General features: G+C 44.4%; 1 protein-coding gene across 2 annotated transcripts; it reads right to left on the reverse strand.

The window, feature by feature from the left end:
* Positions 1-10,755: 10,755 nt before the first annotated feature.
* CBLN4 (cerebellin 4 precursor) lies at positions 10,756-25,885 on the reverse strand. Of its 2 annotated transcripts, XM_060284701.1 has the most exons (4): positions 25,339-25,885; positions 22,253-22,369; positions 19,821-19,956; positions 10,756-11,360 (listed from the first exon to the last, which is right to left on the reverse strand). In XM_060284701.1, the coding sequence occupies exons 1-4, from the start codon at positions 25,627-25,629 to the stop codon at positions 11,347-11,349; spliced, it is 558 nt and encodes a 185-aa protein (XP_060140684.1). In that variant the 5' UTR covers positions 25,630-25,885; the 3' UTR covers positions 10,756-11,346. The 2 variants fall into 2 exon arrangements, with proteins under 2 accessions (XP_060140684.1, XP_030694866.1); XM_030839006.2 differs by lacking the exon at positions 10,756-11,360 and having other exon boundaries at positions 18,687-19,956.
* Between the last annotated feature and the right edge of the window lie 304 nt (positions 25,886-26,189).

The raw sequence follows: 26,189 nt of genomic DNA on the forward strand, positions 1-26,189 counted from the left end.
TGGTTTAGAATGTTTAAGCAATGCAAAGTTACATCAAATCGAAGGTGTGTTTATTCAGGACACCTCAAATCATTGCAGTTGCTAGTGCATTTTATAAACCTGCAAGGGTAGGTGCAGCACCTATGGTGTCCCTAATTTATGTGGTTATAGAACTCTATCTTTAAGAAGTTTCTGGTCCAGAAATCTCAAGATGGCAGCCTCACAGGCAGGTTTCATTTGTCCCACAAGAGTTTTGGAATTTTTTGAATTAGATACCAACATTTACAAATCAAGGGGTTTCATCAAAAAATAAATCCATATTTTTAATATTTCTCAAAAAAAAGATGCTCTGACAATAGAAATCTCACCTTCCTACATGGCAGCTGCTCCACTGAGACGGCATGAAGGCCAAGTTTGCCCCAGTCTACAGCACTCCTTAATATCTCTCCATCACTAGCCAAAGTTAAAGGTCCACTTCCATTTATCGTGGTGCTTGTTCCGCTGTTTTTATTACAGTGAGAAATATTTCTCTGTGGCCATGCCTCTAGCGGCGGGGCGGGGGTGGGGGGAGAAAATGATAGAGGCTAAGAGATCCCTGCTTTTCTGGTGTCCAGACTCTTCCTCCCATCTACATGTCACCTGCCTGGCCTATGTTGGCCTTGGTCTTCTCTGTGGGGATCAGTGTCCCACACTTTGGAAGGGATGACATATCACTCAGTGCTGTAACATTGAGGCCACATAATGTGACCCCAACATAAAAATAGTACAGGGTGGTGGTTGGGGTAGTTGGAATCCCGGACTATTACTTACCAGCTGGGTAAATTTGTACAAGTAACTCACACTCTGTGTGCCTCAGCTTCCTCATCTGAGAAATGGGCACAGTAATAGTGCCCACTCCATAGGACTATGTGGTAATTAAAACTAATACACACCATGTGCTTAGCACAAGGTCTGATATGCAGCAGGCACATCAGTGTTCTTAACTGCAAGATTATTGGGACTTCCCTGGAGGTCCAGTGGTTAAGACTCCACACTTCCAGCGCAGGGGACGCAGGTCCGGTCCTTGGTCAGGAACTGAGATCCCGCATGCCACGCAGTGCGGCCAGAAAAAAAATTACATGTTCATTATTTCCTTTCCAAGAGGCAAAGTTTAAGTCATTCTTTTCTCCCTTCCTCTCTTCCACCTGTGCCTAATATTGGGCTCAGCCCAAAGGGGTGAAAGTGTGGGTATAACAAGCATTCACTTAACATGTATGCAGTTATAAAATCACTGAGGGAATGTCAGTTTCTGAAATAGTCTGTTGTATTTCTGGTACAAATATGGGAACTGATATATGGAAAGCCTTCAAATAGTTATTAAATAAACGAAGAAAGAGAAACAGCAAAGAAAAGGTGGAAAGTGGCAAAAGAAGGGGGACAGATGAAGTTAAGTTTCCAGAACTTATTTCAGCCACCGAAGTTGATCTCTATTGCTTTCATCTCCCTTTTGGGGTAATCACACCCCATTTTCCTTGGGCAGCCCCCCTCCCTCACTCTCAGTCCATGAAGTTAGGCAGGGCTGACTCCCCCCTCTAGCTGGGAGGAGGGAAACTGTGCCAGTCAACATCATCCTATCCCACTAGCCATAACGATTTGTTCAAGCTGTGTTCATGAGCACAGCTAATCCAACTAAAGTGAATCCCTAAACTTTGTGGGTGCTCCTTAAAGGAGAAGCTCTCTTTCCCTGCAGGGGATGAACCAGTGAAGGTGCAAAGATGGATGCCTGAAATTGTTTGGGGCCACCACAAGAGAGAGGCCTACTAGGATCAAGCTGATAATACTCAATTAGAGCCAAGAGATGGAGAAAGAATCCCATTACTACTATTTAAGAACCTGGATCCAGCCATACCTGATGCCGTTACGCTATGAACTTTTCAGTTCTTGAGCCAACTTTTTTTTTTTAATTAGACCAGTTTGATTTGGGGTTTCTATCATTTGCAGTTGAAATGATCCTGACCAATAGGGCAGACTTAAATTACCTTTGGTTCAAGGCAAGGCACAAAACAAAACAAAGTCAAAACCATGGATGCAAAAAAAAAAAAAACATGGATGCAAATCCTTAATGACACAAAAGCTACCATTCTGAACACCTACTATGTGACAGCCTCCAGCCAGACACTTGATATACGTCGCAATGCCCAAACCATACACACTTCTGGTTCTCCAATAAACCCTATGATCCTTCTTTTTTAAAGAAAGAAAAATAAAACGTCCAAATGCCCAATACCCAACTCTTTCTCTTGGTCTTTTAAAATGAATCTTGTGTCTCGGTTACCATTCTTTGTGTCAGGGGAAAGAAAAACATACAAGAGAACCTCCACATAAATCAATCTTTATTCCATTTCAAAGCCTGCAAGATTTTCCAGATATTCCAAAGGCTCCTTCCCTGAGTGAAATACTACATTTATTTAATAAAGCAGGTAGGATTTACTATCTGGACGCGGGTAAGCACTTTTTACTTTTCACAAGATAGATGACAGCTGCTGGCAGGCTTTTTTCCTCCCTCCTTTTTGTTTTTTTTTTCTTCTCTCTCTTTTGCTATGACTGCACAACATTACCTATCACAATTGAATTACCAAACTGAAGCAAATAAAGATTGTCCCTATGGGGGTATTGTAGAGGTTGCCAACTATGGTTTTAAATGATGCTTATTGCTTTGGGGGAGCCTTAACACCCCCCAACACACACACACACATACACACAGACACACACACACACACACACACACACACATACACTGAATAAGAACAACAGACTTTTAAGCTCAATTTGCCGGGGAAAGGAGCTGGGAAGTAGAGGAGAGGAAAACAGGAAGTTCTACCCGCAGTCCCAGCCTAAATTGACAGAGAAAGACAAAGGCTATGCCTGACTATTTCTACCCCTTGTCTTCAAATCCGGGAAGGAGTCAGTGCTTTAAATAGAGTCGGCCCGTGGAGGAGAGAAAGCAGCTGAGAGAGGGAGAAAAGACGTTTGTTTGCATTTGCTGCCAGCAGGACAGAAGGTGAAGGTTTCTCTCTCGACATGTTCACCCATAAGTTGGGCAGCAAGCCAGTTTGTTCTCTGGCTGAAAAACTCCAATTAAAAATGTATGACTTCGGTCTTCTGGAGAAGGGGGGCGAAAAGTCAATGCTGGGTTGTACAAACACTTGAGGCAGCAGCAGTGAACTGAGGCATCTCATTACCTCACTTGCCAGCTGAGGTCGAGGAAACAACACCCACGAATTCTGGGCAGAGGACGGGGTACATCCGAAGGCACCTTCCACAGCCCTCACCCATTTGTATGGGTTCATCTTGGGCCCCCAAACTACGGCTTCAGAATAGGCCACTTCAGGTGCTTGGTCAAGCATTTTCCAGCACAAATAACTCTTGCAGTTACTTATATGCACACAGGTATACACACAAATGCATACACATACACACACACACACACACACGGATCCTTAATGATATTTTCCCCAGCGATACGCGTCTTCCTCTGCTCATGACTTATCAGAGAATCCGGAGACGTTTTCTTCATGTCCTTTAGTCTATTCATACTTTTGTTAACTCAACGATATTGGTCTTGTCCATCTCTGCACCCCCAGCACTCAGCGGGTTGGTGAATAACATTATATATTTGTTGAATGAAAGGGCAGATGAAAACATAGGAGGCAAAACACTCAATTTCCCCTACTTTCCATCTTATGAACATCCAACATTGCTCAGAAGCTTCCCTCTCATCCTCTTCTTTACATCCCCCATAGGATTCCTTTTCCACAAAGCACTGGTGAATAATTGAGAATTTTCCTGACGATTTTATAAAGCAGAGACATTTGGAATGACTCTTCTCCCCAATCCCCCTTCTCCACAGCAAAGCCCCTCTTCAGGTGGTTCTCCCTGCCAGCAAGCAACTGCACTCACTTCCCTCCACGGTGTGACACTGAGCAATTCCTCTCTGCAACCAAACCTGCATTCTAGCCTTCATCAAAACAAAATAACCTGCAGAAGCAAGGACCCAACGGCAGGTTACAAGCCACTGACTACCCTGAGTTTAACCCCTGGTGCCAATGGCTTATCAAAATATTTCTTCCAAACATCCCGAGTTCCATCCTTGAGTGAGGTTCTGGTAAATTAAATGACATGTTATCAATTGGAAACCTTTAAGTTTCAATGTTCAAACTCAGCATCCCCAAAGGGTAAGGATGCCTTTGTTGTTGACCTGGAGTCTCAGAACTGGTTAACCCTCAGGACCACTTTTATTATGTCAGTTACCAACATCCTTGAATTCATCAGAATTCTCTTTTGATGGTTCACCTTGAATGTAGACAGTTTCCTAAAATCTCTCCTTTTATTAGCTTTTTTTCTGCATGAATCAATTATCTTTTTCTTTATTAATATCCTCCAATAATCCCCACCTACCGGTATTCTCTTGTGTAATCTCATCTGTTGAGGGCAGACTGGATCTACAGATCTTGCTTTTAATGAGCAGAATGTGGCAAAAAAGATGGGGTGTCATTTCAGACTGTAAAACACTGTGACTCTCATCTTGCTGGCCTGTCTCTCTACTGCCATCTCAGCCTGCACTTTGATGAAGCAAGCTTCCTTGTTGGCAAGGCCCACATGGCAGAGAACTAAAGCCAACTGCCAGTAATGAACTGAGGCTTTTAGTCCACCAGCCCGCAAGGAAATGAATCCTTCCAACAACCACATGAGTGAGCTTAGAAGCGGGTTCTTCTCCGGTGGAGCCTTCATATGAGACCTCGGACTTAGCTGACATATGATTGCCCCTTTGAGAGACTCTGAGCCAGGTGGGCTGCGCTCAGATTCCTGACCTGCAGAAACCGTCAGATAAGAAAACATGTGTTGTTTTAAGCCACTAAATTTTGGGGTAATTTGTTATGTGGCAATAGGTGACTAATACACCTGGAAATTAAGATCCTTCTGAAGTGTTCATCACCCCCATGTCAGTTGATAAGTAGCCTAACATGAGGTGCTTGACCTCCACTCTGTGGACAGCTCTATCAACCAGCATTAAAAGTCCAAAGGAGGGGGGCTTCCCTGGTGGCGCAGTGGTTGACAGTCCGCCTGCCGATGCAGGGGACATGGGTTCGTGCCCCGGTCCGGGAAGATCCCACATGCCGCGGAGCGCCTGGGCCCGTGAGCCACGGCTGCTGGGCCTGTGCGTCCGGAGCCTGTGCTCTGCAACGGGAGAGGCCACAACAGTGAGAGGCACGCATACCGCAAAAAAAAAAAAAAAAAAGTCCAAAGGAGGGACTTCCCTGGCGGTCCAGTGGTTAAGATTCCATGCTTCCAATGCCGGGGGCGTGGGTTCAATCCCTGGTTGGGGAACTGAGATCCCAAATGTCACACAGAATGGCCAAAAAAAAAAAAATTCCAAAGGAAACCCTTTCCCTTCTCATCTCACTGAGCAATTCTGAACAACGGACCCACAGAAGTTGAATCGCACAAAATGAATCACTGGTTACCACTAACTAGGTCTATGCTATCTGGCTAAAGTTCTAAGAAACTCCAGAAAACCACGATCAATAATCTCTGGATTATCTTTCTGTGAAGACGTTACATACACACTTATTTTTCTGGATTTTATTTAGGCCACTAGTCTTCCCTAGCTAAGATGCTACAGCCATAATGATGGCCGCTGCCTCTTCAGCCAGATTAATCCCCCAGAGGTGGAGGCCTCATTCTCCAAGTGGTCTGCCTGCCTGGGTCCCTCCTCTACTCACTACCAATAAATGGAAGCCTTCATCCCCCCCAAAGTCTACACGATTGAGGAGCCATGTCTTGTGGGAAAATCCCACTTTGGAAACTGATTTATCAATCACTATCTTCATCAGCTGTAAGCAGCCACACAAGGCTACCCACCAGATATTTCGGTTTCTAATCACGGGGGAAGACTTCTGCCTGAACTCTTCCAGTTCTCACGTGGTGGATACAGAAATGCACCATGCAGACCCTTCCTTCAGGAAGTGTCTGCCGTTCAGCTGCAGGGATGCGTCAGCGTCGGAGTCCAGCTGCCGATGCCTTCGGGGCCTGCCTGGCCTTGCTGGAGGCCACACCCTTCCTCGCATCTGGGCAGGTAGCATGAGTGTGTAGAGGGCCTAGTCACTTGGCCCAGTGCTGGGCACTCTGAGGGTAATAGCTCCAGAGCTCCCCACTGGGGTAACCCAAGCTTCAATGGCCTGCATCTCAGTTTCTTTTCCTTCTGCCCACTCCTGCTTCCCCTCCCTTCCTTTCTGTATGTTGATCTCTCATAAATACTTTATACCCCAAACTGTCCCAGCATCCGCTTCCTGAGAACCCAAGCTGGGATGTCACTGTTAGAGAAGCCCTACTTAAAATGTGATTCCTAGGAGAGTGTGTAAAAATGCCTAGAACAGCGTTTACTTCCATTTCTGTTTCCACGTATGCAGGTCTATTTCCAATCTTCCGGCTCTTCTTTGTCTCCTTTGCAAGATGGTGGCCTCCATCAGAGCAGGGACTATCTCCTCTGATTTCTTTTATACTCAAAGTATGGTCCAAGAATCAGCAACATCTGTATCAGTTAGTGGACCGTATTAGTGATGTGGAATCTCAGGCCCAACCCTAGACCGAATGGGTAGGAGTCTGAATGTTAACAAGACCACATCGAAGTTGATAAGCAGGCTTCTGCTATTCCTGCCCCTCATACATGCCTGAGCCTATGGGAAGGGTGAAGACCCAGCCCTGCTGACTGAGTTTGCCTGAGATGTTGGATGAAAAAGCTTGAGGAAAATCATTGATTATAAAATGGGAATCTTTCATTTTGGAGAAAAGGTATGATACTCAAAGACAGAACATTATGGCACTGTCCAGCTGCCCAGGGAGCAGTCCTGGGGCAGTTTCTCATCCAGCCACAAGTTTCCTGCCCCACCCCTACTAAAGCAGGCATCCCTACCATCAGACAGGCCTGGTCGTGTCCACCTGTCCCCTACAGGTCCTTTAAATGTCTGGCACATAAAGAGTAAATACATTAAAGAACTCTGAGAAGACGAGATTCAAAGCCAGAGGGCTGGCCAAACAAGTCCCCAGTGTGAGGTGTGACGGTTTGGCCTCTGAGCTAGGCCTTGTGAAGGATGATTTAGGTATTTATCACTCAGACACAGAGAGAGACACAGACATGTGAGGAGCCTTGTGTCAGCCTTCAAAGAGAGATTTTAATGAACTGGCTGTACTTCATCATGTTGATAATCACAGAAATTAGAGGAGGAAACGAGAGGCTTGGCAGGTCATTCAGTCCATTACCTGTCTTCACTGAGCAGGTCTCTAGTGTATATTTTGTAGGGTTTTATGACATCGCCTAGTTAAAATGACTTTCGTGCCTGAAGAAAATTGGGGGTCAGTTCACACTTGCTCTTTTGCTTCTCTCTCCTACAAAAGTCACAATCCAAAATTCTGCTCTTCTCGTCTGCAAACTATTTCTTGCAAAAGCCGAAGTGAAGTGTTAACACGAAGTAAGATGTCATAATCTATTTTGTTCCATCTAAGCAATGTTTCGTCGGGATAGTCTGGGGCATGGAACAGTGACAACAAAACTTAATTTACAAGGTGTTTATTTTGTTCTCTCACTACATGCCCAGGTCAGCATGGCGCCTCTGTTTATCATGACTGAGATCTCAGAATTATGAAGGTATTTCAGTCTGTTCTTCCACGTTCACCAAAGGAAAGAGATGGGAAGAAAGCAGTTTGCACATGGGTTTTGAAAGTGTCTTCATGGAAGTGACACACATCACTTCTGCTCTCAATTTACTGGCGTGTCATTTAGCCACAGACTTCTCATATGGCCCGCCCATGTGCCTGGAAGGGGGAAGAACCTGAAATACGTTGTGGGCAGCAAGAATGACTGCCACAAGAAAGAAATCTACGGCAAATGCTAAATGGTCAACCTCATTCTCAATGGCCACCTGATGAGAGGAGCATGACTGTGGAGGCGGGCAAATGGCTTTCACGTATGTCAATCAATGGGTATTTCTTGAGTCCCTAGTTGCAGTGACAAGAGAAAGTCACTCAGTGATGGTAGTTACCTTCAAAAGAGAAAGGCAAGAGAAAATGTAAGTCAGTAGATAAATAAACCATGCAATGAAAAATGTTGTGAAGCATATATATAAGATAGATGTGTGTGTGTGTGTGTGTGTGTGTGTAATGGGCCAGTGCACTATTGATGCCCAAGCAGGGTGAGGAAAGCATCCATATGGGTGGGTAACCTGCCTTGAGTTGTTGAAGCCCAAGTGGGTGAGGAGAGAGTTCAAATGGGGAAGTGACCCCATGCCAGGTGTGGCGTCCAGGTGGGGTGAGGAAGGCTTCCACAGTGGTGTGGGGAGGTGGGGAGGGAAGCGCAGCATGAGATGTTGGATCCCCAGTGAGGTAAGGAGGGCATCCACGCAGGGGGAGAGGCAAAATGGTAGAAACCAAGATCAGTTCTGTACAGGGGGACTGATCAGTAAGTAGATTAAGAATGATGTGAGCCCGGTTTTTCACTTTCCGAGAAGTAAGGTACAAATATGGAAATGGAGAAAATCAAAGTGAACTTGTGTTGTTGGACTGGAATTAGAGTTATTGGAAGAAACTCATAGATTTTGATAGATACATGAATGGACAGATGGATAGACTCGTGTGTGTGTTGTACCTACATACATTCCCCAGTTTGTCCACTGAGAATGTTTAGGAACAGAAACACCAGCAATGAGCAAACCTAGCTCCCAGATTTTGGCTTCTAAGTACCAATATCCACTAAAAGAAACCAGAGCTTTGGAGAAAGGGCTGTTTCCTGTGCTGGGGAAGAAAAAGTACAAGACGCTGAAACATCTTTTTATGTAAGCATGTGCTCAAAGAATGACAGAAATATGTTTTTTAAAAAAATGAAGCCAAACAGAAAGGGCTCCCTCTGACCACACTAAGGACAGTTTGAGCATTTAAGTTAATAATGATAGTGGTGGATTATAACCCAATGACTAAAGTAGGAAACCAGGAGTCCATACAGGTACAAACAGACAGACAGGCAGACGAACAGTCCAGTGATAAATGGGATATTTACACAGTCTCAAAATTCCTCCCTATAAAATACCTCTCAATTCCAATGGGGAAAAGAGTAACTACAGTGGACAAACCTGGTAGACCCCACCATAATCTAACAATCAGAGGGAACATTATCAGTGATGGGACAAAGTTAAATCATGTGTTAACTGCTAGGATGCAAGGCAGCTTCACTTCTGGGATATCTCTAGTGAAGATGCTTAACCTGATCCAATCATGAGGAGACATCAGACAAAGCCAAAGTGAGGGACATGCTACAAAATAAAACACTGGACTGTCGTTCTCAAAAGTGTGCAGGTCACAAGAGTCAGCCACAAACTGAGGCAATGTCCTAAACTAAAGGAGTCTGAAGGAACATGACAACAGAATGCAACATGTAACTTTGACCTAGATCCGTTCACTATAAGGGACACTGTTGGGGCAACTGGTGAAACGTCAACAGAATCTGAGAATTATTAGCTGATTTCCTGATTTTTGTGGTTGTACCATAGCTATGTAGAAGAATTTCCTCTTTTGTAAGAAATATGTACTAAAGTATCTGTGGGTAAGGGGACACACTTACCCTCAAATAGTTCAGGAAAAAAGAATTCAGTCCTGTATGCGCAAATTTTGTAAGTTTTTATTGCCTCAAAATAACAAAAAAATGCGAAGTTACACTAAAAAGAATGGAAATATGTTAATACACTAAGAAAGAGAAAGTTACAGACCAAAAAGATACAGTTTTTAAATTTTTTTTAATTTATTCTTATTGAGTTTCCAACATGGTTTGTAACATTACATAAGCTTCACATGTACATTATATTTCTACTTCTGTATGCCCTATAGCAGGCTCACCACCAAAAATTTAGTGTCCATCACCATACAGTTGATCTCCTTTACCCATTTTACACAATCCCTCCCTTCCCCTTTGGTAACCACTACTCTGTTCTCTTTACCTACCCATTTGTTTCTGTTTGGTTTGGTATGTTCCTGTATTTGTTTGTTTGTTTTGTTTTTTCTATTTCATACATGAGTGAAATCATATAGCATTTAGAAGATATTTGCAAATCACATATCTGATAAGGGTTAATGTCCAAAATACATAAAGAACTCGTACAACTCAACAACAAAAAAACAAACACCCCAATTAAAAAATGGGCAGAGGAGATGAATAGATTTTCCCAAAGAAGACAATGACCAATTTTGTTTGTAAAAACAGGAATGCATTGTAAATCAACTATACTTCAATAAAAAAAAATAAAATTTAAAAAGTAAAATTTAAAAAATGTACACACAGGGCTTCCCTGGTGGCGCAGTGGTTGACAGTCCGCCTGCCAATGCAGGGGACATGGGTTCGTGCCCTGGTCCGGGAGGATCCCACATGCCGCGGAGCGTCTGAGCCCGTGAGCCATGGCCGCTGAGCCTGTGTGTCCGGAGCCTGTGCTCCGCAACGGGAGAGGCCACAACAGTGAGAGGCCCGCGTACCACAAAAAAAAAAAAAAAAAATGCACACACAGACACGCGCATGCGTGCGCAGGAGTGCGCGCGCACGCGCGCACACACACACACACACGTCTACAATATTAATGGGGACTATCTCTGGGTGGCAAGATTGGGTCTAGAATTTTTGTTGCTGTTGCTTCTCTGAATCCTCTAAACTTCACTACTAGGAGCGGGCATTCCTTTTGTGATGAGAAAGTGTTGCAGAAAGAGTCGATCGGCTTGGCTGTTCTCAATGCTTTTTTGGGTTCTCCGAGCATCTCGATTCTTCAGCCACAGCTTTGCAGAGCTCAAGGCTTCACACAGGCAGCAAAGTAGGACAGTGTAACCTGCAGGAGACAGCAGGACTCTGCCTGTCAAGAGGTTTGCCTCATTTTGTCTGTTGCACAGAAGGTATCTCCAGAATCATGCCAGGAGAAGCCCCGTGACACTCACCCTCACAGTCAGCAGTGCTGCATATTGCCAGCATTACCCACTGGCACCCCGGAGCAGCCTTCCTGGCTACCCTCAGAGCAGTTTAAGGCCTGTACGTATTCAACACGAGTTTCCACTGTGTAGGAAGCCGAGAGGTTGGGCGCTCTCTCTCAGGATCTCCATTCAGTCTGTTCTCCGGGGCTGAAGGCTGGGAACTGTTAACAAGACGCCCCTCTTTCCTGTCACTCACACCCGGAGAGGTGCTGGGGAGAAAGGCGTCTGGCTGCTCTCCCGAAGCTGCAGAAGTAAGCAGCCCTCCCGGGTCCCCGCACATCAGGAACTGCATCAGCACCAAGAGGCTTCTGTTGACAGCACTGTGACGAGTTTTTAATGAATCCTATCTGGAATTGGGGGCAGATATTTTCATGAATTTTAAATAGAAAGATGGGTTAAAGTCAACTTCTTGTTTGGGACTGAATAATGGCAATATTTGAAAAGTCACTCCAGAGCATCTCTAATATCTAGCTGATTATTCGAGTCACCGGGAGAAACTGAAAAACAGAACAGATGTGTGGGCTCCAGTGCCCATCATATGGGTCCCTGTAAGTCAGAGATGCTTGTGGAGTTGGCAGGGAGAATGAGAATGATCCTTCTTTTTTCACCCTACACACGGCAGCATCGTTTGTAATTTTTTTAAGCAAACATGCGTTGATTTGATAATTCAGAAAACAGAAGGAGGAAAAAATAAACCATCAGGAAAATTATTCCAACAGATTTGACTTTTCAGGTGGGGAATTTAAAGAGCAACCTCACACTCTGAGACTCATCTATTTGGCTCAAACTTAGTGGCTGCATGGAAAAGACAACAGACAATGCAAGGATGGTCATTCCTAATCATAGTATCAGGAACAATCTTCTTCACATTAGCGCAGCACTTTATTGTTTGTAAAGCCTCAGTGTGCGTTTTTATTTAAATAATAAATAACAGGCAGTACAGAAACAACCAGCATCAGAATCCCCTGTGATGCTGGTCAACAATGCAGATTTCCTGGGTTCTCCGCAAGGCTTACGGAACCAGAAATCCTGGGGATGGGGGACGATATTATAACATCTTAAACACGCATCCCAGGGGGTTCTTGTGCACAGGGAAGTTCAAGAACAACTGAAGAGCGTGCTGAACCCCCCTTCGTGGGCAAGGCAGATAGGACCACCCACTTGCCCAAGGTCACATGGGGGTGAAGCGGGGGATCCTTCACCCCACTTTCCAAGAACCTTCAAAGCCACAGGGCAGCACAACTGCTCATGAATATGCTGGAAGCAGGTCCTGGAAAGTCTCTCTAGCCCTCCCGGCAGCTTCATCCAAGTGACAGAGACCGAACATCCGCTGGGGAAGACAAAGCTAATTCTCCCCAGCCTAGCATGAGCCAGATTCTTCCAGAAATTAGGTTCCCTTTGGACTATGAGGAAGTCCTTTCGGATGCACTGTAAGAACTGGTTTTGGAAAGGCAGCTTCTCCAAGGTGACTTAACCCCTCATCAGGTCAGTTCTGGGAGCCCAGACTCAGCAGGAAGACTAGATGGGCGTGCACATGGCAGGAAGCATGGCCGTGAGTCTCAAAGCTTAGAAATGGGTCAGGAAGTCAGGGACACAGGTGCACAGTCACCTGAAACACGGCTGGGACCGCCTGCACCAGCACGCAGCTGCTTGGGTGGCCATGAGCCCGTGAAGGGGGAGACTATTTGGACAAAGTGAAATGTTCCTGCTCAGCCCTTCCCCTCCCCCGCCTTTCAAGCAGGTAGCTTGCTTTTTACTCATTTCCTCGAGAGAAATATGCGGCAGAAAGCAGATCGCCTGTAAGACTTTCAGCACCTCAGCCATAATCGACGTGAACCCGTGACCGAGGAGGCTATCCCCACCCACAATTCATCAGACCTCAGAACTACCATCCGGATGCGTGGCGGGGGCCTGGCGAAAAGAAAAACCGAGGAGAAATTCCCTACCAGCCAGTCCAAATGTGTGTGTGTGTGTGTCGGGGGGGCGGGGGGTCTCAGAGGCAGAAATACAGTTGAGTTACAGAAGATTTTTAAAGAATTGTCTTCCTTGAAAACATAAATGTATAGATTTATGTTCAACCTGTGAAGCTTTTCAGGAGCCGTGTTTACTGGTTCACAAGAAGCAGGCTGACTCTCAGGGAGAAAGTTTCCTCCACCTTTCAGCTCCAGGGTCAATGGGGACGTTTCACAGACTGAATTGGACCAGACACCTGAGCTCTAAACAGGTGAGTGTTGAAGGGCGCTGAACCATCTAACACAGACCCAGTAGTTCGCAGGCCTCATGCCCCATCTTCTCATAACCAAAGATATTCTTTAGAAACAAGACATGATAGGCAGGACTTAGGAACGCAAGCCTCTCTCTTCTCTTCAGGCTACCACTAACCTTTGAGGCACTTTTGTGCAAAGTAGGAAAAGGAATGTTTACTAAAGATACTTCCATCAGAAGGTTGTCATAATATGCTTGTCAGAATACTGTTTACTGCTTTCTGCTAGAAAATTGCAGAAATAAACACATAATTCTATGATGTCTATGACAGACATGGCACACCCCTGGAATAGTGCAGTGTACAACCTTCACAACTGGACATGGCAGCCCTGTATCATTCATCATTTTAACAAGGCTTGACCTTGAAAGAACATTATGGTGAAAGCAACGAGGAGGTCACTTACAGCAGGCTACTGTTTCAAAACTCCCAGATTGCTGGGCTCAGTAAACACTAACACCACACTCTGCTTTCCAGATTGCAGGATTTCCACCCAGAAAGTGAAGCAGCATTCACAAAGAGGTTTGCAACTTGTAGGAATGGTAAAGTTTACAGAACATGGGGCACGCAGTAGGGGCACAGTAAGTGTGTGATGGTTTATTCAGTAAAAAATGGATGTGCCCAAACCCCAAGAGAAGGCTCCTGACTTATTTCCTTCCTAACAAACCTGGCCTCTAACTCTCAGAAAATCATGGATGACTTTGTGACTCTTGCCAACCTCAACCATGGCACTGTGCCAACTTCTGGTAGTAAAGGAGGACTTGGTATTTTTTCTTTAGTTTTTAAACAACCAATTCAATCAGAGAAAAGGCAATCTTGCAAACTAGGACTTTTTAATGGCTCTTATAGATTCCATAGTCCCCTTTATGGATACTTATAAAATACTGCAAAGTCCCAGCTCCCCAGAGACCAGCCCCAGGTGCTTCTGAAGTTGTTCCTAAATCTTGAAGCCTCCAGAGGCCTCCTGTCCCGAGGAGAGACAGCTGGACGTGGCTTCCTTCCAAGCCTGGAAATGGCTTCCTTCCAGGCCCAGAAACAGCTTCCTTGAATTACTGAAACGTGGGCTGTTCCTCTCCCCCGAGAGAAGTTACCAGACTATTCCAGCAGCATTACTCCTCCAATCAGGCTAGCCAAGAAACGGAAGGGCAGAACCTAGCACACTTTCCGACACTGCTCGTGGTTCAAAAAGTCACACTAATGAAGGGGAGTTGAAATCTTTGCGTATGAAACAGCATCATTTTACCTGTAGAGAACTGGGCTCAACACTGAGAGAGAGAGAGAGAGAAGGAAAAGCACAACACTTGAACAGAAACCAGGATCGATTTTACTCCTTTCCATTTGACTGTCATGTCAGAGAGCAGTGGAATTTTATCATTCGCTTTTTCTCAGGTTTTGGTTGAATTTGTTTTTATCCTTGTACATTACCTCTTTGACCAAATGCTTCTTATGCCTGGAATTGCTCCGTTTTTTTTTATGTGGGGAGCAAAAAGCATGACACCTTTTCACTGAGTGTTAAAAAAATGTTCACACTCGAAGTGAATGCCAAGCTATTTTAAATGAAGCACTCATGAATGCATATGTGTTTCCAAATAGCAAAGGAACTGAGAAGAAAACAGCCGTACACAACTGACAAAGGAAGCTGGGTCCATTTGTGTCAAACACGGAACATGATCAAATCCCCCTAACCCCATCCTGAGAGTGGAATCACGCGGATTGGCCATTGCTGTTGGCTAAACAGGATAACTGTCCAGTCCAAACAGTGGGCTACAGAGTATAAAATACAGAAAAACTCTTGTTGTAGCACTCGGGGGGCTAGAGGTATTTTCTGACCTGAGTATTCAGTGGAGACGCATTCCTTAAATTCCTTGGCCAATGGTAACAGCCCTCTTTCCTGGGTGGCGACGCCCTAACCAGGATGATAAAGCCCTATCCTCACTGGTGGGACAGCCATCTCCACACCCACCAGAACCTGTTTCCAACTTAACGATCTTCAGCCTCCCTGAATGCTTGGTCAGTGCACTCCCCCGCCCCCGGAAATGGGCCCCAGGCCTGCTCTTGCTTGTTTAACTCCCTTCTCTCCGGAAGGCTAGGAAAGAAAACCACTGAATGGACAGGTCATTTTAAACCATGTTTTCCTCCTGTCCTGAAGAAAAAAAAGTAAAAATGTGAAAATAGCGACTCAGCCTGTATTAATTTCCCTGCACTTTCTTCCCTTTATTGATTGTACCTTGACACCCAAGCTGAAACACGACAACACAACCAACCAAAACAAGCAAACAACAACAAAAAAACCCACAACAACAGAAAAAAGCCAAGAGGAGAGACACAAGGTCCATTTCTCTACTCTTCACTCTCAGCCACAACAGTTATTTGTCAGAGTTCCTCATCCTCCCAGGGAACTAGCAGACTGATGCCCTCTGAGGTTCCGTCAGAATTTCCAGTTCCTGGAAAGCCAGAGGGTCAAAATTTATGTTCTCAAGGTAACTCCATGGGAAATAAAGACTTCCTTAGTTCAGTACCTATGACAATATATTTTCTCATTATAAATATCACCAATTGGACCTAAAAATTTTTGAGAAAGACTTCTGCCCTTGAATGAATTTTAAACGTACTTTCTAGTCCACTGGAAATTGCTGGCATCATGGATCCTTCTGAATATATTCTCCCATTCTCATTCCCTCTCTCTCTCTCTCTCTTTCTCTCTCTCACACACACACACACACACACACACACACACACACACACACTTTATTAAGTTGAGCAATGTCTTCTGAAGCCAAATGCCAAGTATACTTAGACAGAGACCCTATAATCCCTGGAGAAGGATCACTTCAGTCACAAAGAAAAGCAAGATGCAACTACATCTTTATTTCAGAACAAATGCTGACAAAATAAGGACTGTCACTAAGGGTTTTCTTTCTTCACAAGGCGCCACTTTCTGCGGGTGACCTACCTTCGTCTTCACACCAGGTCTCTCACGTCTTTCCTGGAGGTGAAGTCTTCCTGTAGCCCTTCCTCTGCACAAAACGGCAACACTCCTTCCAGCCTTTTCTCATCACAGAGCGAGAGTCTCGTGCTTACCTGCATGAAGGTCTCGTGCTCACTGCCTTGGGCTCCCCGAGTTTAAAATAGGGAGGATAATGAGAGTACTTGGACTCCGGGGTCACGGCAAAGAAAACGCCCTGCCCCGGGATATACTGAGGTAGTAAGAACCACCTGGGGGATTTGTTACACCTGTCGGAAGCCTAACGGGTGATTCTGATGCAGGTGGTCTGTGGGTTTTACTTGAAGACAGAGCTTCGTAAACTGTACTGTGCCTGAGAACCATGGGGATGGGAGGGGCAGGAGATCTTGTCACAGATATAGATTCTGACTCGGTAGGTCTGGGGTGAGTCTAAACCCCACCTGGGTTTCTAACGGGCCCCCATGATATGGACGCTACTGGTCCACAGGCCACACTGTGTGATGGTAGGTCTCTCTATTCAAAGTGTGATACCCAGGCCAGCAACACTGAGACCATCTGGGGACTTGTTAAAAATGCACACAGGGCTTCCCTGGTGGCGCAGTGGTTGAGAGTCCGCCTGCCGATGCAGGGGACACGGGTTCGTGCCCCGATCCGGGAAGATCCCACATGCCATGGAGCGGCTGGGCCCGTGAGCCATGGCCGCTGAGCCTGCGCGTCTGGAGCCTGTGCTCCACAACGGGAGAGGCCACAACAGTGAGAGGCCCGCGTACCGCCAAAAAAAAAAAAAAAAAAAAAAATGCACACGCTCGGGTCCCATTCCAGACCTACTGCACTACAATCTACATTTTATCAAGATTCCTCTGGTGATTCTTACACATCTTCTTAGTTTGAGAAGATGACACAGAACTTCAGGATCAAATTCACAGAGAATTTGTTTTCCGAGAAAGGTCAGAGAAGATCAAAAGCCACAAAAAAAAAAAATTTCTTTTTGATTCTATGCCATTTGAAACCCAGATTAAAGGTAGGCCTGTATTAGAGGGGACGGAATAACCTATTTAGAAACCAACTTCTGAAACCCCACCTCCCTCCCTACCAAAGAAAACCACAAGAATTCAACTTGAGCTCCACAGCTCTGAATGTGAACAGCTATCACATGCTGTCACCTCTCCTTGTTTTCATTACTTCTCTCTGGTCATTAGGTCAACCAATTGGGGGACCAATGGATTACCATCGTTCTGGAGACAGATGGTTTAGATGGTAAAGGTAGACTGGTAAAGCCCAGTACCCTCAGTCAGAGGCGAAGTAGAACCACACTTTTCGACCTCTATTGCTCCTTATGAAGATTCTGGCTGTGTTTCCTGTCTAGGGGGGTCTATAAAGGGCAGATGTAACCACTTCTATGAACTCAGTACGTAGCAAAGCATGTAACACATTGTAAGATAATTTAAGCAATGTTGGTTGAAGCTGTTTATTCTAAGAATCAAAACAGTAACTTGCTAAAAAAGTGAAAACCAAAAGAAGACATTCAGCTATCCAGGTTTCTAGAAACCAAAAAGAATGGGGAAAACAGCCTTAAGTCCAAAAAAAAACAAAGAAAAGAAAGAATTAAAACAAAATTTTAACTAGATAATCAGGCTGTTATAACAGAATCCGGGATCACCAGGAACCCCCAAAAGCACTTGGAATCGGGGAGGTCCTATGTTTAAGCTCCTTATTTCCTTCAGTTTCGTTTTCTTGGAGCAGAGAGTTTTCCTGTGATGAATGAGTATTTTGACTTGGTGACTAATCACAGCTATACTGGAAGACCTGCCTGCATGTTTCCTCCCACAGAATCCTGCAACAGCTTCCTCGATGCCACAAACTGCAAAAGGGGGGCTCCCAAAATTGTTTTATTTGACAACCAACCAGGAAGTTGAGCATGGAAATCTCCACATGACACATCTATAATTATAGTTCCTTCTAAAAAGAAATGGGCCATCTTCTGTTTGTCCTTTAATGTTGAGAAAAGGGCAGAACTTTTCCCCAAAGTCTTTAGTTTGAAAATATTGGTCTTTATACACATCACCACTCATTCTTTCCCTGAGTCCTTCATGATGCTTTAGGGGAGCTTTTAAAACTTAACTTCCTAACAGTAAGTCCTTCTGAAAGGAGAGTTTCCTAAATTCATTGATCCTCTTTTGCCAAGCTCACTGGATCTGGACAAATTAAACATATAGTAAAGATTTCCTATGCCAATTCAGAGTACATTCTCTAAAAATTCAGAAAGCTTTTCTTAAACTCCAAGACAAAGAAATGAGAGAAAGGTAGGAAGGACAGGAGCGAGGAAGGGAGAGAGGAAGGGTTGGTGAGAGAGAGAGAATAAATCATGTAAAACATATATTTCCAAATCCGAAAGGACAAAACAATTCAACTAACATATATTAACCTTTATTCTATAACAGAGACATAAATAATTTTATGAATTCATATGACCTATACAAAAGACAAAATAAGATATTGCACTAAGTTTAGCTTGGGCTATTTGGATTTCGTATTAACTAAACAGATAAATCTATACAATTTAAGGAGTTAAGGCAAAACCAGATGATACTTCAAACACAACAGGAGGTTTGAAAAATAGGTATAATTAAAAACAAGGGCATCCCATCTCCAGTTAATAAAGTGGTCATGTCTAAGGGAAAAAAAATCCCTTAGGTTCTTAAAAAGTGGTTATTATCAATCACGTTAATTAAAGTGAGAAATAAAGTGTAAGATTTCCCATGGAGGAGAGCTGTTTTGCGGAGGTTTGAGGATTGAGCACTTAGAATTCGGGTAAGCAACTTATTCCTTGTTAGATTTATGATCTACTCTTCCTATTAGAAAATATAATTTGGAAAATATGACTCTTTCACATATAGAATTAAAATACAACTATGAAGCATTTTTTTTTAAAGGGAAGTCCTGATGCTGGCCTCATAGAGTAAATTTGCAGACAAGCCATTACCCTATTTGTAGAGAAGACACAAAGCCAGCAGTTACCCTAAGAAAACCAAAAAAACTAATTCCAAAGCAATAAAAACAAGTGAAACCAGTATATCAACACAGCACACAATTCTTTGGCAGTATCACACAAATCGTTGATTGAAGTCAGAACTTTTATACAGTTCTCTAATTCTCAGACCCAGTTGCCGGTCTTTGAAAACTAACTAAATAAAATGCCACATCTGCAACGAATTCAGTAATTCCAGGAAATTAAATTCAGAACAAACCTTGCAGACAGCTTTGAACTGTTACGCTTAAGCATAGATGGGTATCAACTGCTGTGAGTCCCGATCCAAGTACACTGAAACGCACACGCACAAAAATAACCTGTGGAGCTCAGTACTGCTTCAGACAGGCCTAGCATCCTTACAGGGAATCCATATTTACCCATGAGAAACCAAGGAAAGACATCAATCCAATGATGAGGAAATGATCTTCCAGGAAGTCAGGGGTGGGCCGCCCCTCACCCGGATGAACATCACGAAGAAATCAAATTCTATAGGGGGAACACCAGAAAGCCAGAGAACGTGGAATACTGCCAGCCTCCAACCAAGTTACCTTTCTCCAGTTTTAGGTAAACCTTATCCTCTTTATCCAGGTAGAGCAGGACCCCATTCGTGGCAGCCTCACGTGTAACGTCTTTATCCCCGGCGAAGGCAGATATTACTGGTTTTCCATTTAACATCAGGTTAACCTACAAGGGAAAAAAAAAAAAAAAACCACTGAAAATCTCTCTCTAAAGTCAAAACGAATGAATAAAACAAAACAGAAACAGACTCACAGTTACAGAGAACAAACTAGGGTTACCAGTGAGGGGAGGGCAGTGGGAGAGGAAGATAGGGGTAGGGAATTAAGAAGTAAAAACCACTATGTATCAAATAAATAGGCTACAAGGATATATTGCACAGCACAGGGAAGTACAGACATTATTTTATAATAGCTTTAAATGGAATATAATCTATAAAAATCTTGACTCACTATGTTGTACACCTGAAACTAATATTGTAGATGAAAGAGAAGAAAAGAGAAAGAAAGAAAGAAGGAAAGAAAGAAAGAAAGAAAGAAAGAAAGAAAGAAAGAAAGAAAGAAAGAAAGAAAGAAAGAAAGAAAGAAAGAAAGGAAGGAAGAAAAGAAGAAAAGAAAGGAAGGAGAAAAGAAAGAAGGAAAGAGAGAAAGAAAAAAAAGAAAGGAAGTCAAAGCATCTATGAGGGGCAGGGGGTAAAAAATAATGTCTAAAATGACCAACCTGGTAAAATAACTGATGTTCAGTAAATATACCCCTTACCTTTCAAATTAGCAGATAGTGGTGGCTAGGCTTAGTATGGTCTTACCAAGCTGATCTTTCTTAATTAAAAAAAAATTTTTTTAATTTCTCCCATAGAAATTTCCTTAAATGCTCACAAAAGAATACCATCCATGGAGAGCAACCTAGCCATGTGAAAACTGGCTTCTCTTCAGCACATAACTTAAGCCTACTATTGAATACTTTATTTACCTCTCGTATTCAGTAGCAAGTGTTTGGCAATGACGCGAGCCTGTGGCTTCCCAGTACATTAGCAAAAAGAGCCCCAGTGCCCTTTGCTCTGAGAAACCCAGGTACCGCAAGGTTCTACTAACATCCTTGCAGGTTTACTGTACCGCTGAGACATGCAGAGTGCTAAAAATCAGTTGAAATTATGGAATATGTGTGTTGTGATTTCTTCATTTTCCCTGATAAGAAATGTGTATTAAAAATAATAATCACCACTACCACTGAAGATTTTAATGATGGATAATTAACAAAGAATAAAATCAAATTTATTCCCTTCTCTCCTTACTACAATTTTGATTATACTGTGTTAAACATTACAAAAATTTCTAAATGTTGGGGCTTGGGAAAAGCTTTTCCATGGAAGGAAATTTGTTTACTAGATATTCATTCCTTTTATGTTAAAAATAATATTGAATAAATTAAATCTGAGACCTATCAATTTATCCATGCACTAGGACATGTAAAAGTAGTAGATGAGTGTGTAATCTATCATTCACATGGACATAGTATACAATACAAACATTGAACATATGATAAAAAGTTATCCTAGAATTCCATAGACATGTATTGGTGTTACTGGGTGCTGGCATGTTAGATACTATAGGAACTAGCTTCATCATTGTCCGTGAGTGTAAATTCAAGCCCGTTCCTTAGAAAGGACAACACAAAATATATTAACTGTGAAACTGCAATTGGTAAGAATTCACCAACATCAGAGTAACTGAGGATAAACTACTTAGAGGATAAGCACAGCACATTGTTTCTTTAAAAGTATATTGAATAACTGTTCCTTCATAGATTTATTCTCAGTCGTTAACTGTAGCTCATAATTTTAACAATGACAGCAAATTTGTTTTATCTATTTAGTAGTTACTTGTAAAGCTCTGATAATCTTACTAGTTTTTTTCTTACAAATTCAGGTAATTTTTGCACATGCATTAAAAGCAATCAAGATCTTATAAAGAGATTTGTGTCACTGAATTTTTACTAAGCAATATATATATATTTTTTTTTTTCGCGGTACGCGGGCCTCTCACTGTTGTGGCCTCTCCCGTTGCGGAGCACAGGCTCCCAACACGCAGGCTCAGCGGTCATGGCTCACGGGCCCAGCTGCTCCGCGGCATGTGGGATCTTCCCGGACTGGGGCACGAATCCATGTCCCCTGCATCGGCAGGTGGACTCTCAACCACTGCACCACCAGGGAAGCCCACTAAGCAATATTTTTTAAGTGAAGTTGTTATTAAGGTAGTAAGTTCAATTGCTTATTCTTCTATATGCTTCTTGTCACATGCCTTAATAGATGTTATTGGAAATTAAGTGTTTTAAAAATAAACTACTATAAAGATGGTTGTTTATTTTTACAATGAAACACATCTTTGGATAAATACTTAAATACATAACCCACTGCTGATAAACACTGTCTCCTGAGAGTACGGAGGGAACAGGTCGAAAGACATACCTGGATTGTTTGGCTCTGGTAGACTTTAATTACGTGAAAACTGAAACTGTAAATTCCTTTCCTTGGTGCTACAAAGACAGACTCCAGGGTGAAAAAATTACCCACATTTACTAGGATCTACAAATAAAAAGAATAAACAGCAGTCAATTATTACAATATTCTCTTCTGTAAGTAAAATAAGTTTTCCTCCTTCCTTTTTCTTTTCCTTTCTTTTTTCTTTCTTTCTTAAGAAAGAAAACTAACTTTTAAAACCATAGAAAATAAAACATTGAGTTCTATCCCTTTTTCTTTAGTGACTTGGAAAACGGATTTGTATATTGGAAGGTTCTTCTGTCTTTTAAATGGTATAAGAAAAAATAAAGTAACAGCTTTGTAGTCATGCCTCAATTCCAGCAAGGCCCAATGGCTCTGGAGACATCTAGAAACACGTGAAGGCTTATAAATATTAGCTTTACCTTGAGAGTCAAATAAAAGGCTTCTGCCACATATTTACGCGCCCACCCTCTACGAGCCTTCACAGTGTCCAGAGGTGACGTGTCCAAGCCAGCCAACTGGCACCCATGGGCTCTCTGCAGTCATTCCCGGACACACCACACAGAGGTCTGGACACTCCCTCCACCGTGTGACATAATCCATGACACTGAACAGTTGGTACACAGAGTGAGCTGAATGCCCAGCCCTCCTCTGAGGCTCCGCCAAACCTCTGCTAAGCCCCACGGCCATTTGTTCCATTCCTATGCCATCCAGGCCTTAATTATAATATTTTGGCAGTGACTCAGCCTTTGCAGGCTGCCAAAGGGTAGAGACGGTGAAACAGGTGGCCTTCTTGTGCTGCTCCCAGTGTTATCCGTCATCCATTCCCTCATCAATCACCTGCTCTTTATTTAAAGTTCAAGGGGCAAAAACGAAGAGTGAAATAAAGCACTGGTTCCCAAGAAAACAACAGTGCACTCTGTATTCCGAAATGTTCGGCCTGATTCTACTGGTTATGAAATTAGCTCTGAATTTCAATAAGTGACCTCATAAGCTAAATGTCACATAGGTATGACCCTTCCTATGAAAAAGAGCAGGAGAATGTATGTGTGTGTGTGTATTGCAGGAGCGGAGGGCAGGAGATAACTAGGGTTTCTTCCATCTCTCTCCAAGAAATAAATCTATAAGTGGCATTCAAAAAAATCAGATGTCCTTCTAAAGATGCATTTCCCCTATATCAATGGCAATCTGCTACTATCTCTTTTAAACGCTACATTCATGCTAATATTAAGCCCTTTGCATAATTCCCTAAAGACATACTATTGCCTGTGAGTAATGCACCAGAATTATAGTGATGGTCAGGTAGATGTACCAGGCTCAACCCCCAAATTAAAATGTATGTTGGTGTAGCATTTTATTCTGAGATTACACCTTTTTCCAAGTAAGCATCAGATTTCTTTCTCTGACCCAATGATCAATGGTCTTTCAACAACAAATCACAAGCTATGCAATAATTCCTAACAGAGATTTTACAAAGATTTGTTTAACCACATTTAACATAATTTGAGGCACTTAGCAGGGACTTCCTGCATCAGATACAAGTAGCATAATTCATTAGCAATAATGGCACCGGCTGATTAGTGTTGACTACACATAAGGCTGGATGTTGACTCTACATTGTAATTAGAGCATCCAAGCACATCGAGATCTATAACTAAATGTGTCTTGTTGTCTCTAAGATGCATGGGCACCCGGAACAGAAGAACAAACCCTTCTCCTCTTCTAACTGACAGAAAGGTCACTGAGAAGAATGCACTGTACAGAGGATAGTGCAATGTCCACAGTATTTAATTAATGCATTGACACACAAACCAGGGGTCGTGCTGACTTCATTTACATCAAGACGGAAAATACTGCACCAAAACCCCAAAGGGGCTGCTTAATTCTTTTAAGATGATGGCTATTCAATAGGAAGTCCCAGAGAGGCATTCTCTGTCTTTGGCCAGCTGGAGAGTATATTACTTAGGAACAATTAAGTAAGGAATAGAAATGTCACCGCATCCCTTCCCTGGCACGTCCTGCAGCACCACTTAACCTGTGCTCTTGCCCATGCGGCACACAACTGTGAACTACACATACGACTTTGGAATTTAAAAGACTCTGGGTGCTGTTGACGTTGAGATGATACCCCTGGAGTCTGATTTCAGTTTTAAGACTCCTTGCTAAGCTGATACCCTGGGGTTTCTCATCAGCCAAACCCCAGAGCTCCAGGTTGCTAAAAAAAACAAGCCACAGCTTTCATCAGTTCCCCCCCCCCACCCCCTTATCCTCAGCCCCCAAGGCTGTCTTTCCCCACTAATTTGCATGTCTCTGGAAGGACCGGAGCAGGGGAAGGGAGAACGGCTCCCCAGCGCTTCCCTATGGGAGCTCAGTGCAGCTGCCCGATTCCTTTTCCTCTCCTTCTCTCAACTTTTCTCCAAGTAGCCGAGAAGGGCTTTCCGCTGCAGCGGTAGCTGCAATGTATATGGGGATGCAATGTATATGGGGATCCCGGCGGCGGAAAGGTGGGCGAGATGAGACCGGGGCCACAGCTTCCTACACTCCCCAGCCACCCACGAGATCTCTGCAGAGATCTCTTTGGGGAGCCCCCAGAGCTCTCTTTGGGGAGACGCTTCTCCACCTGGGAGAAACAAATCATTTATACAGCATCAGAGAGAGTACTGTGCCCGAGAATGGCCTCGGCAGCACCCGCAGAGGAGTCTGAGCCAGGGGGCCAAGCCCTGGCCAAGAGATTTCGAGGTCCAGGGACCAGGATCCTGCCAGGTCCTATGGACCTGTTGCTGTTAAACTTGTGCTGAGCTCTCGACGCCTGGCTCTACACCCCCGGCCTCTTTCCCATCACCCCAGCAGCTCTTCCGGAGGCCAAGAGGGAATGGGGGGCGGGGTGGTGGCGGGAGAGATATCAGAAGTTTCAGACCAAAACCTTTGCGGAGGCGAGTGCCGAAACGATCGCCCAAATCGCAATCAGAGCAGCTCAACCCGGGTCTGAGCTGCCTGGACATCGCTCCTCCCGCCACCCGACTCCTGACACCCCGCATCCCTCGGGGTCTGACCTGATCGAAGTAAATGATGCGCGTCTTGTTGCTCATCTCTGACGGCTCGTGGTTGGTGCTCCGCACCGCCGAGAAGGCGACCTTGGAGTTAGCCGCCCGGACCGAGATCCCCAGAGGGGAGGAAGAGGAGCCCTTGGAGTCCGTGGCCGGGTTCGAGTCGCACACCACGAGGCACTTGCCTTCCAGCACGATGGGCTCCGTGTCGTTCTGCGCCCAGACGGGCAGCCCGGGCAGAGTGAGGGCCAGCAGCACAGCCGGCACCACGGACAGCGCCCGGCCCCCAGCGCCCATGGTGAGCCTCGTGGGCAGCCGGCTGGCGCTTCTGCTCACCCGCGTCGCCTCCTACCCCGGGACCCCGGAGCTCGGGAAGATGCCCGTGGCTAGATCGACAGCGCTGCGGGAACGGCGGCGGCGGCGCGCACACTTCCAATCCTGTGGTTTGAAGTCAAAGTCTCCCCTCGCGCTCTCTCGCTGGTTCTGCTACCTTTGTCCTTTAAGGAGCTCATGCAGAACCCCCTATACCCCACCCTCCTCCGCCCAAGAATCAGCCCTGCCTGGGGCCCCTGCACCCACCCTTGTTCCTAGACATCTAAAAGTCACCAAACCCTCACATTCACACCTCAAAGAGGAAAATGATAAATTCCCCAAACCCAGTCACCCCCGGGTGAACCACGAAGCAGGAAAAACGAAGGAGACTCAGAGAAGCCACGGGGACGGTGGATGCCGAGTGGTGCCCGCGTCGGTCCAGTACGTGTCTGGCTCGCGGCAGGGACGAATTACAGAAGCAGAAGGTGTTTCCCGGACTGGGAAGAACGCGAGGCTGTGTTCATGGCCAGGTCTCTAGCGACTCT

Source organism: Globicephala melas, chromosome 15 (assembly GCF_963455315.2).
Source record: "Globicephala melas chromosome 15, mGloMel1.2, whole genome shotgun sequence".
Taxonomy (NCBI): Eukaryota; Metazoa; Chordata; class Mammalia; order Artiodactyla; family Delphinidae; genus Globicephala; species Globicephala melas.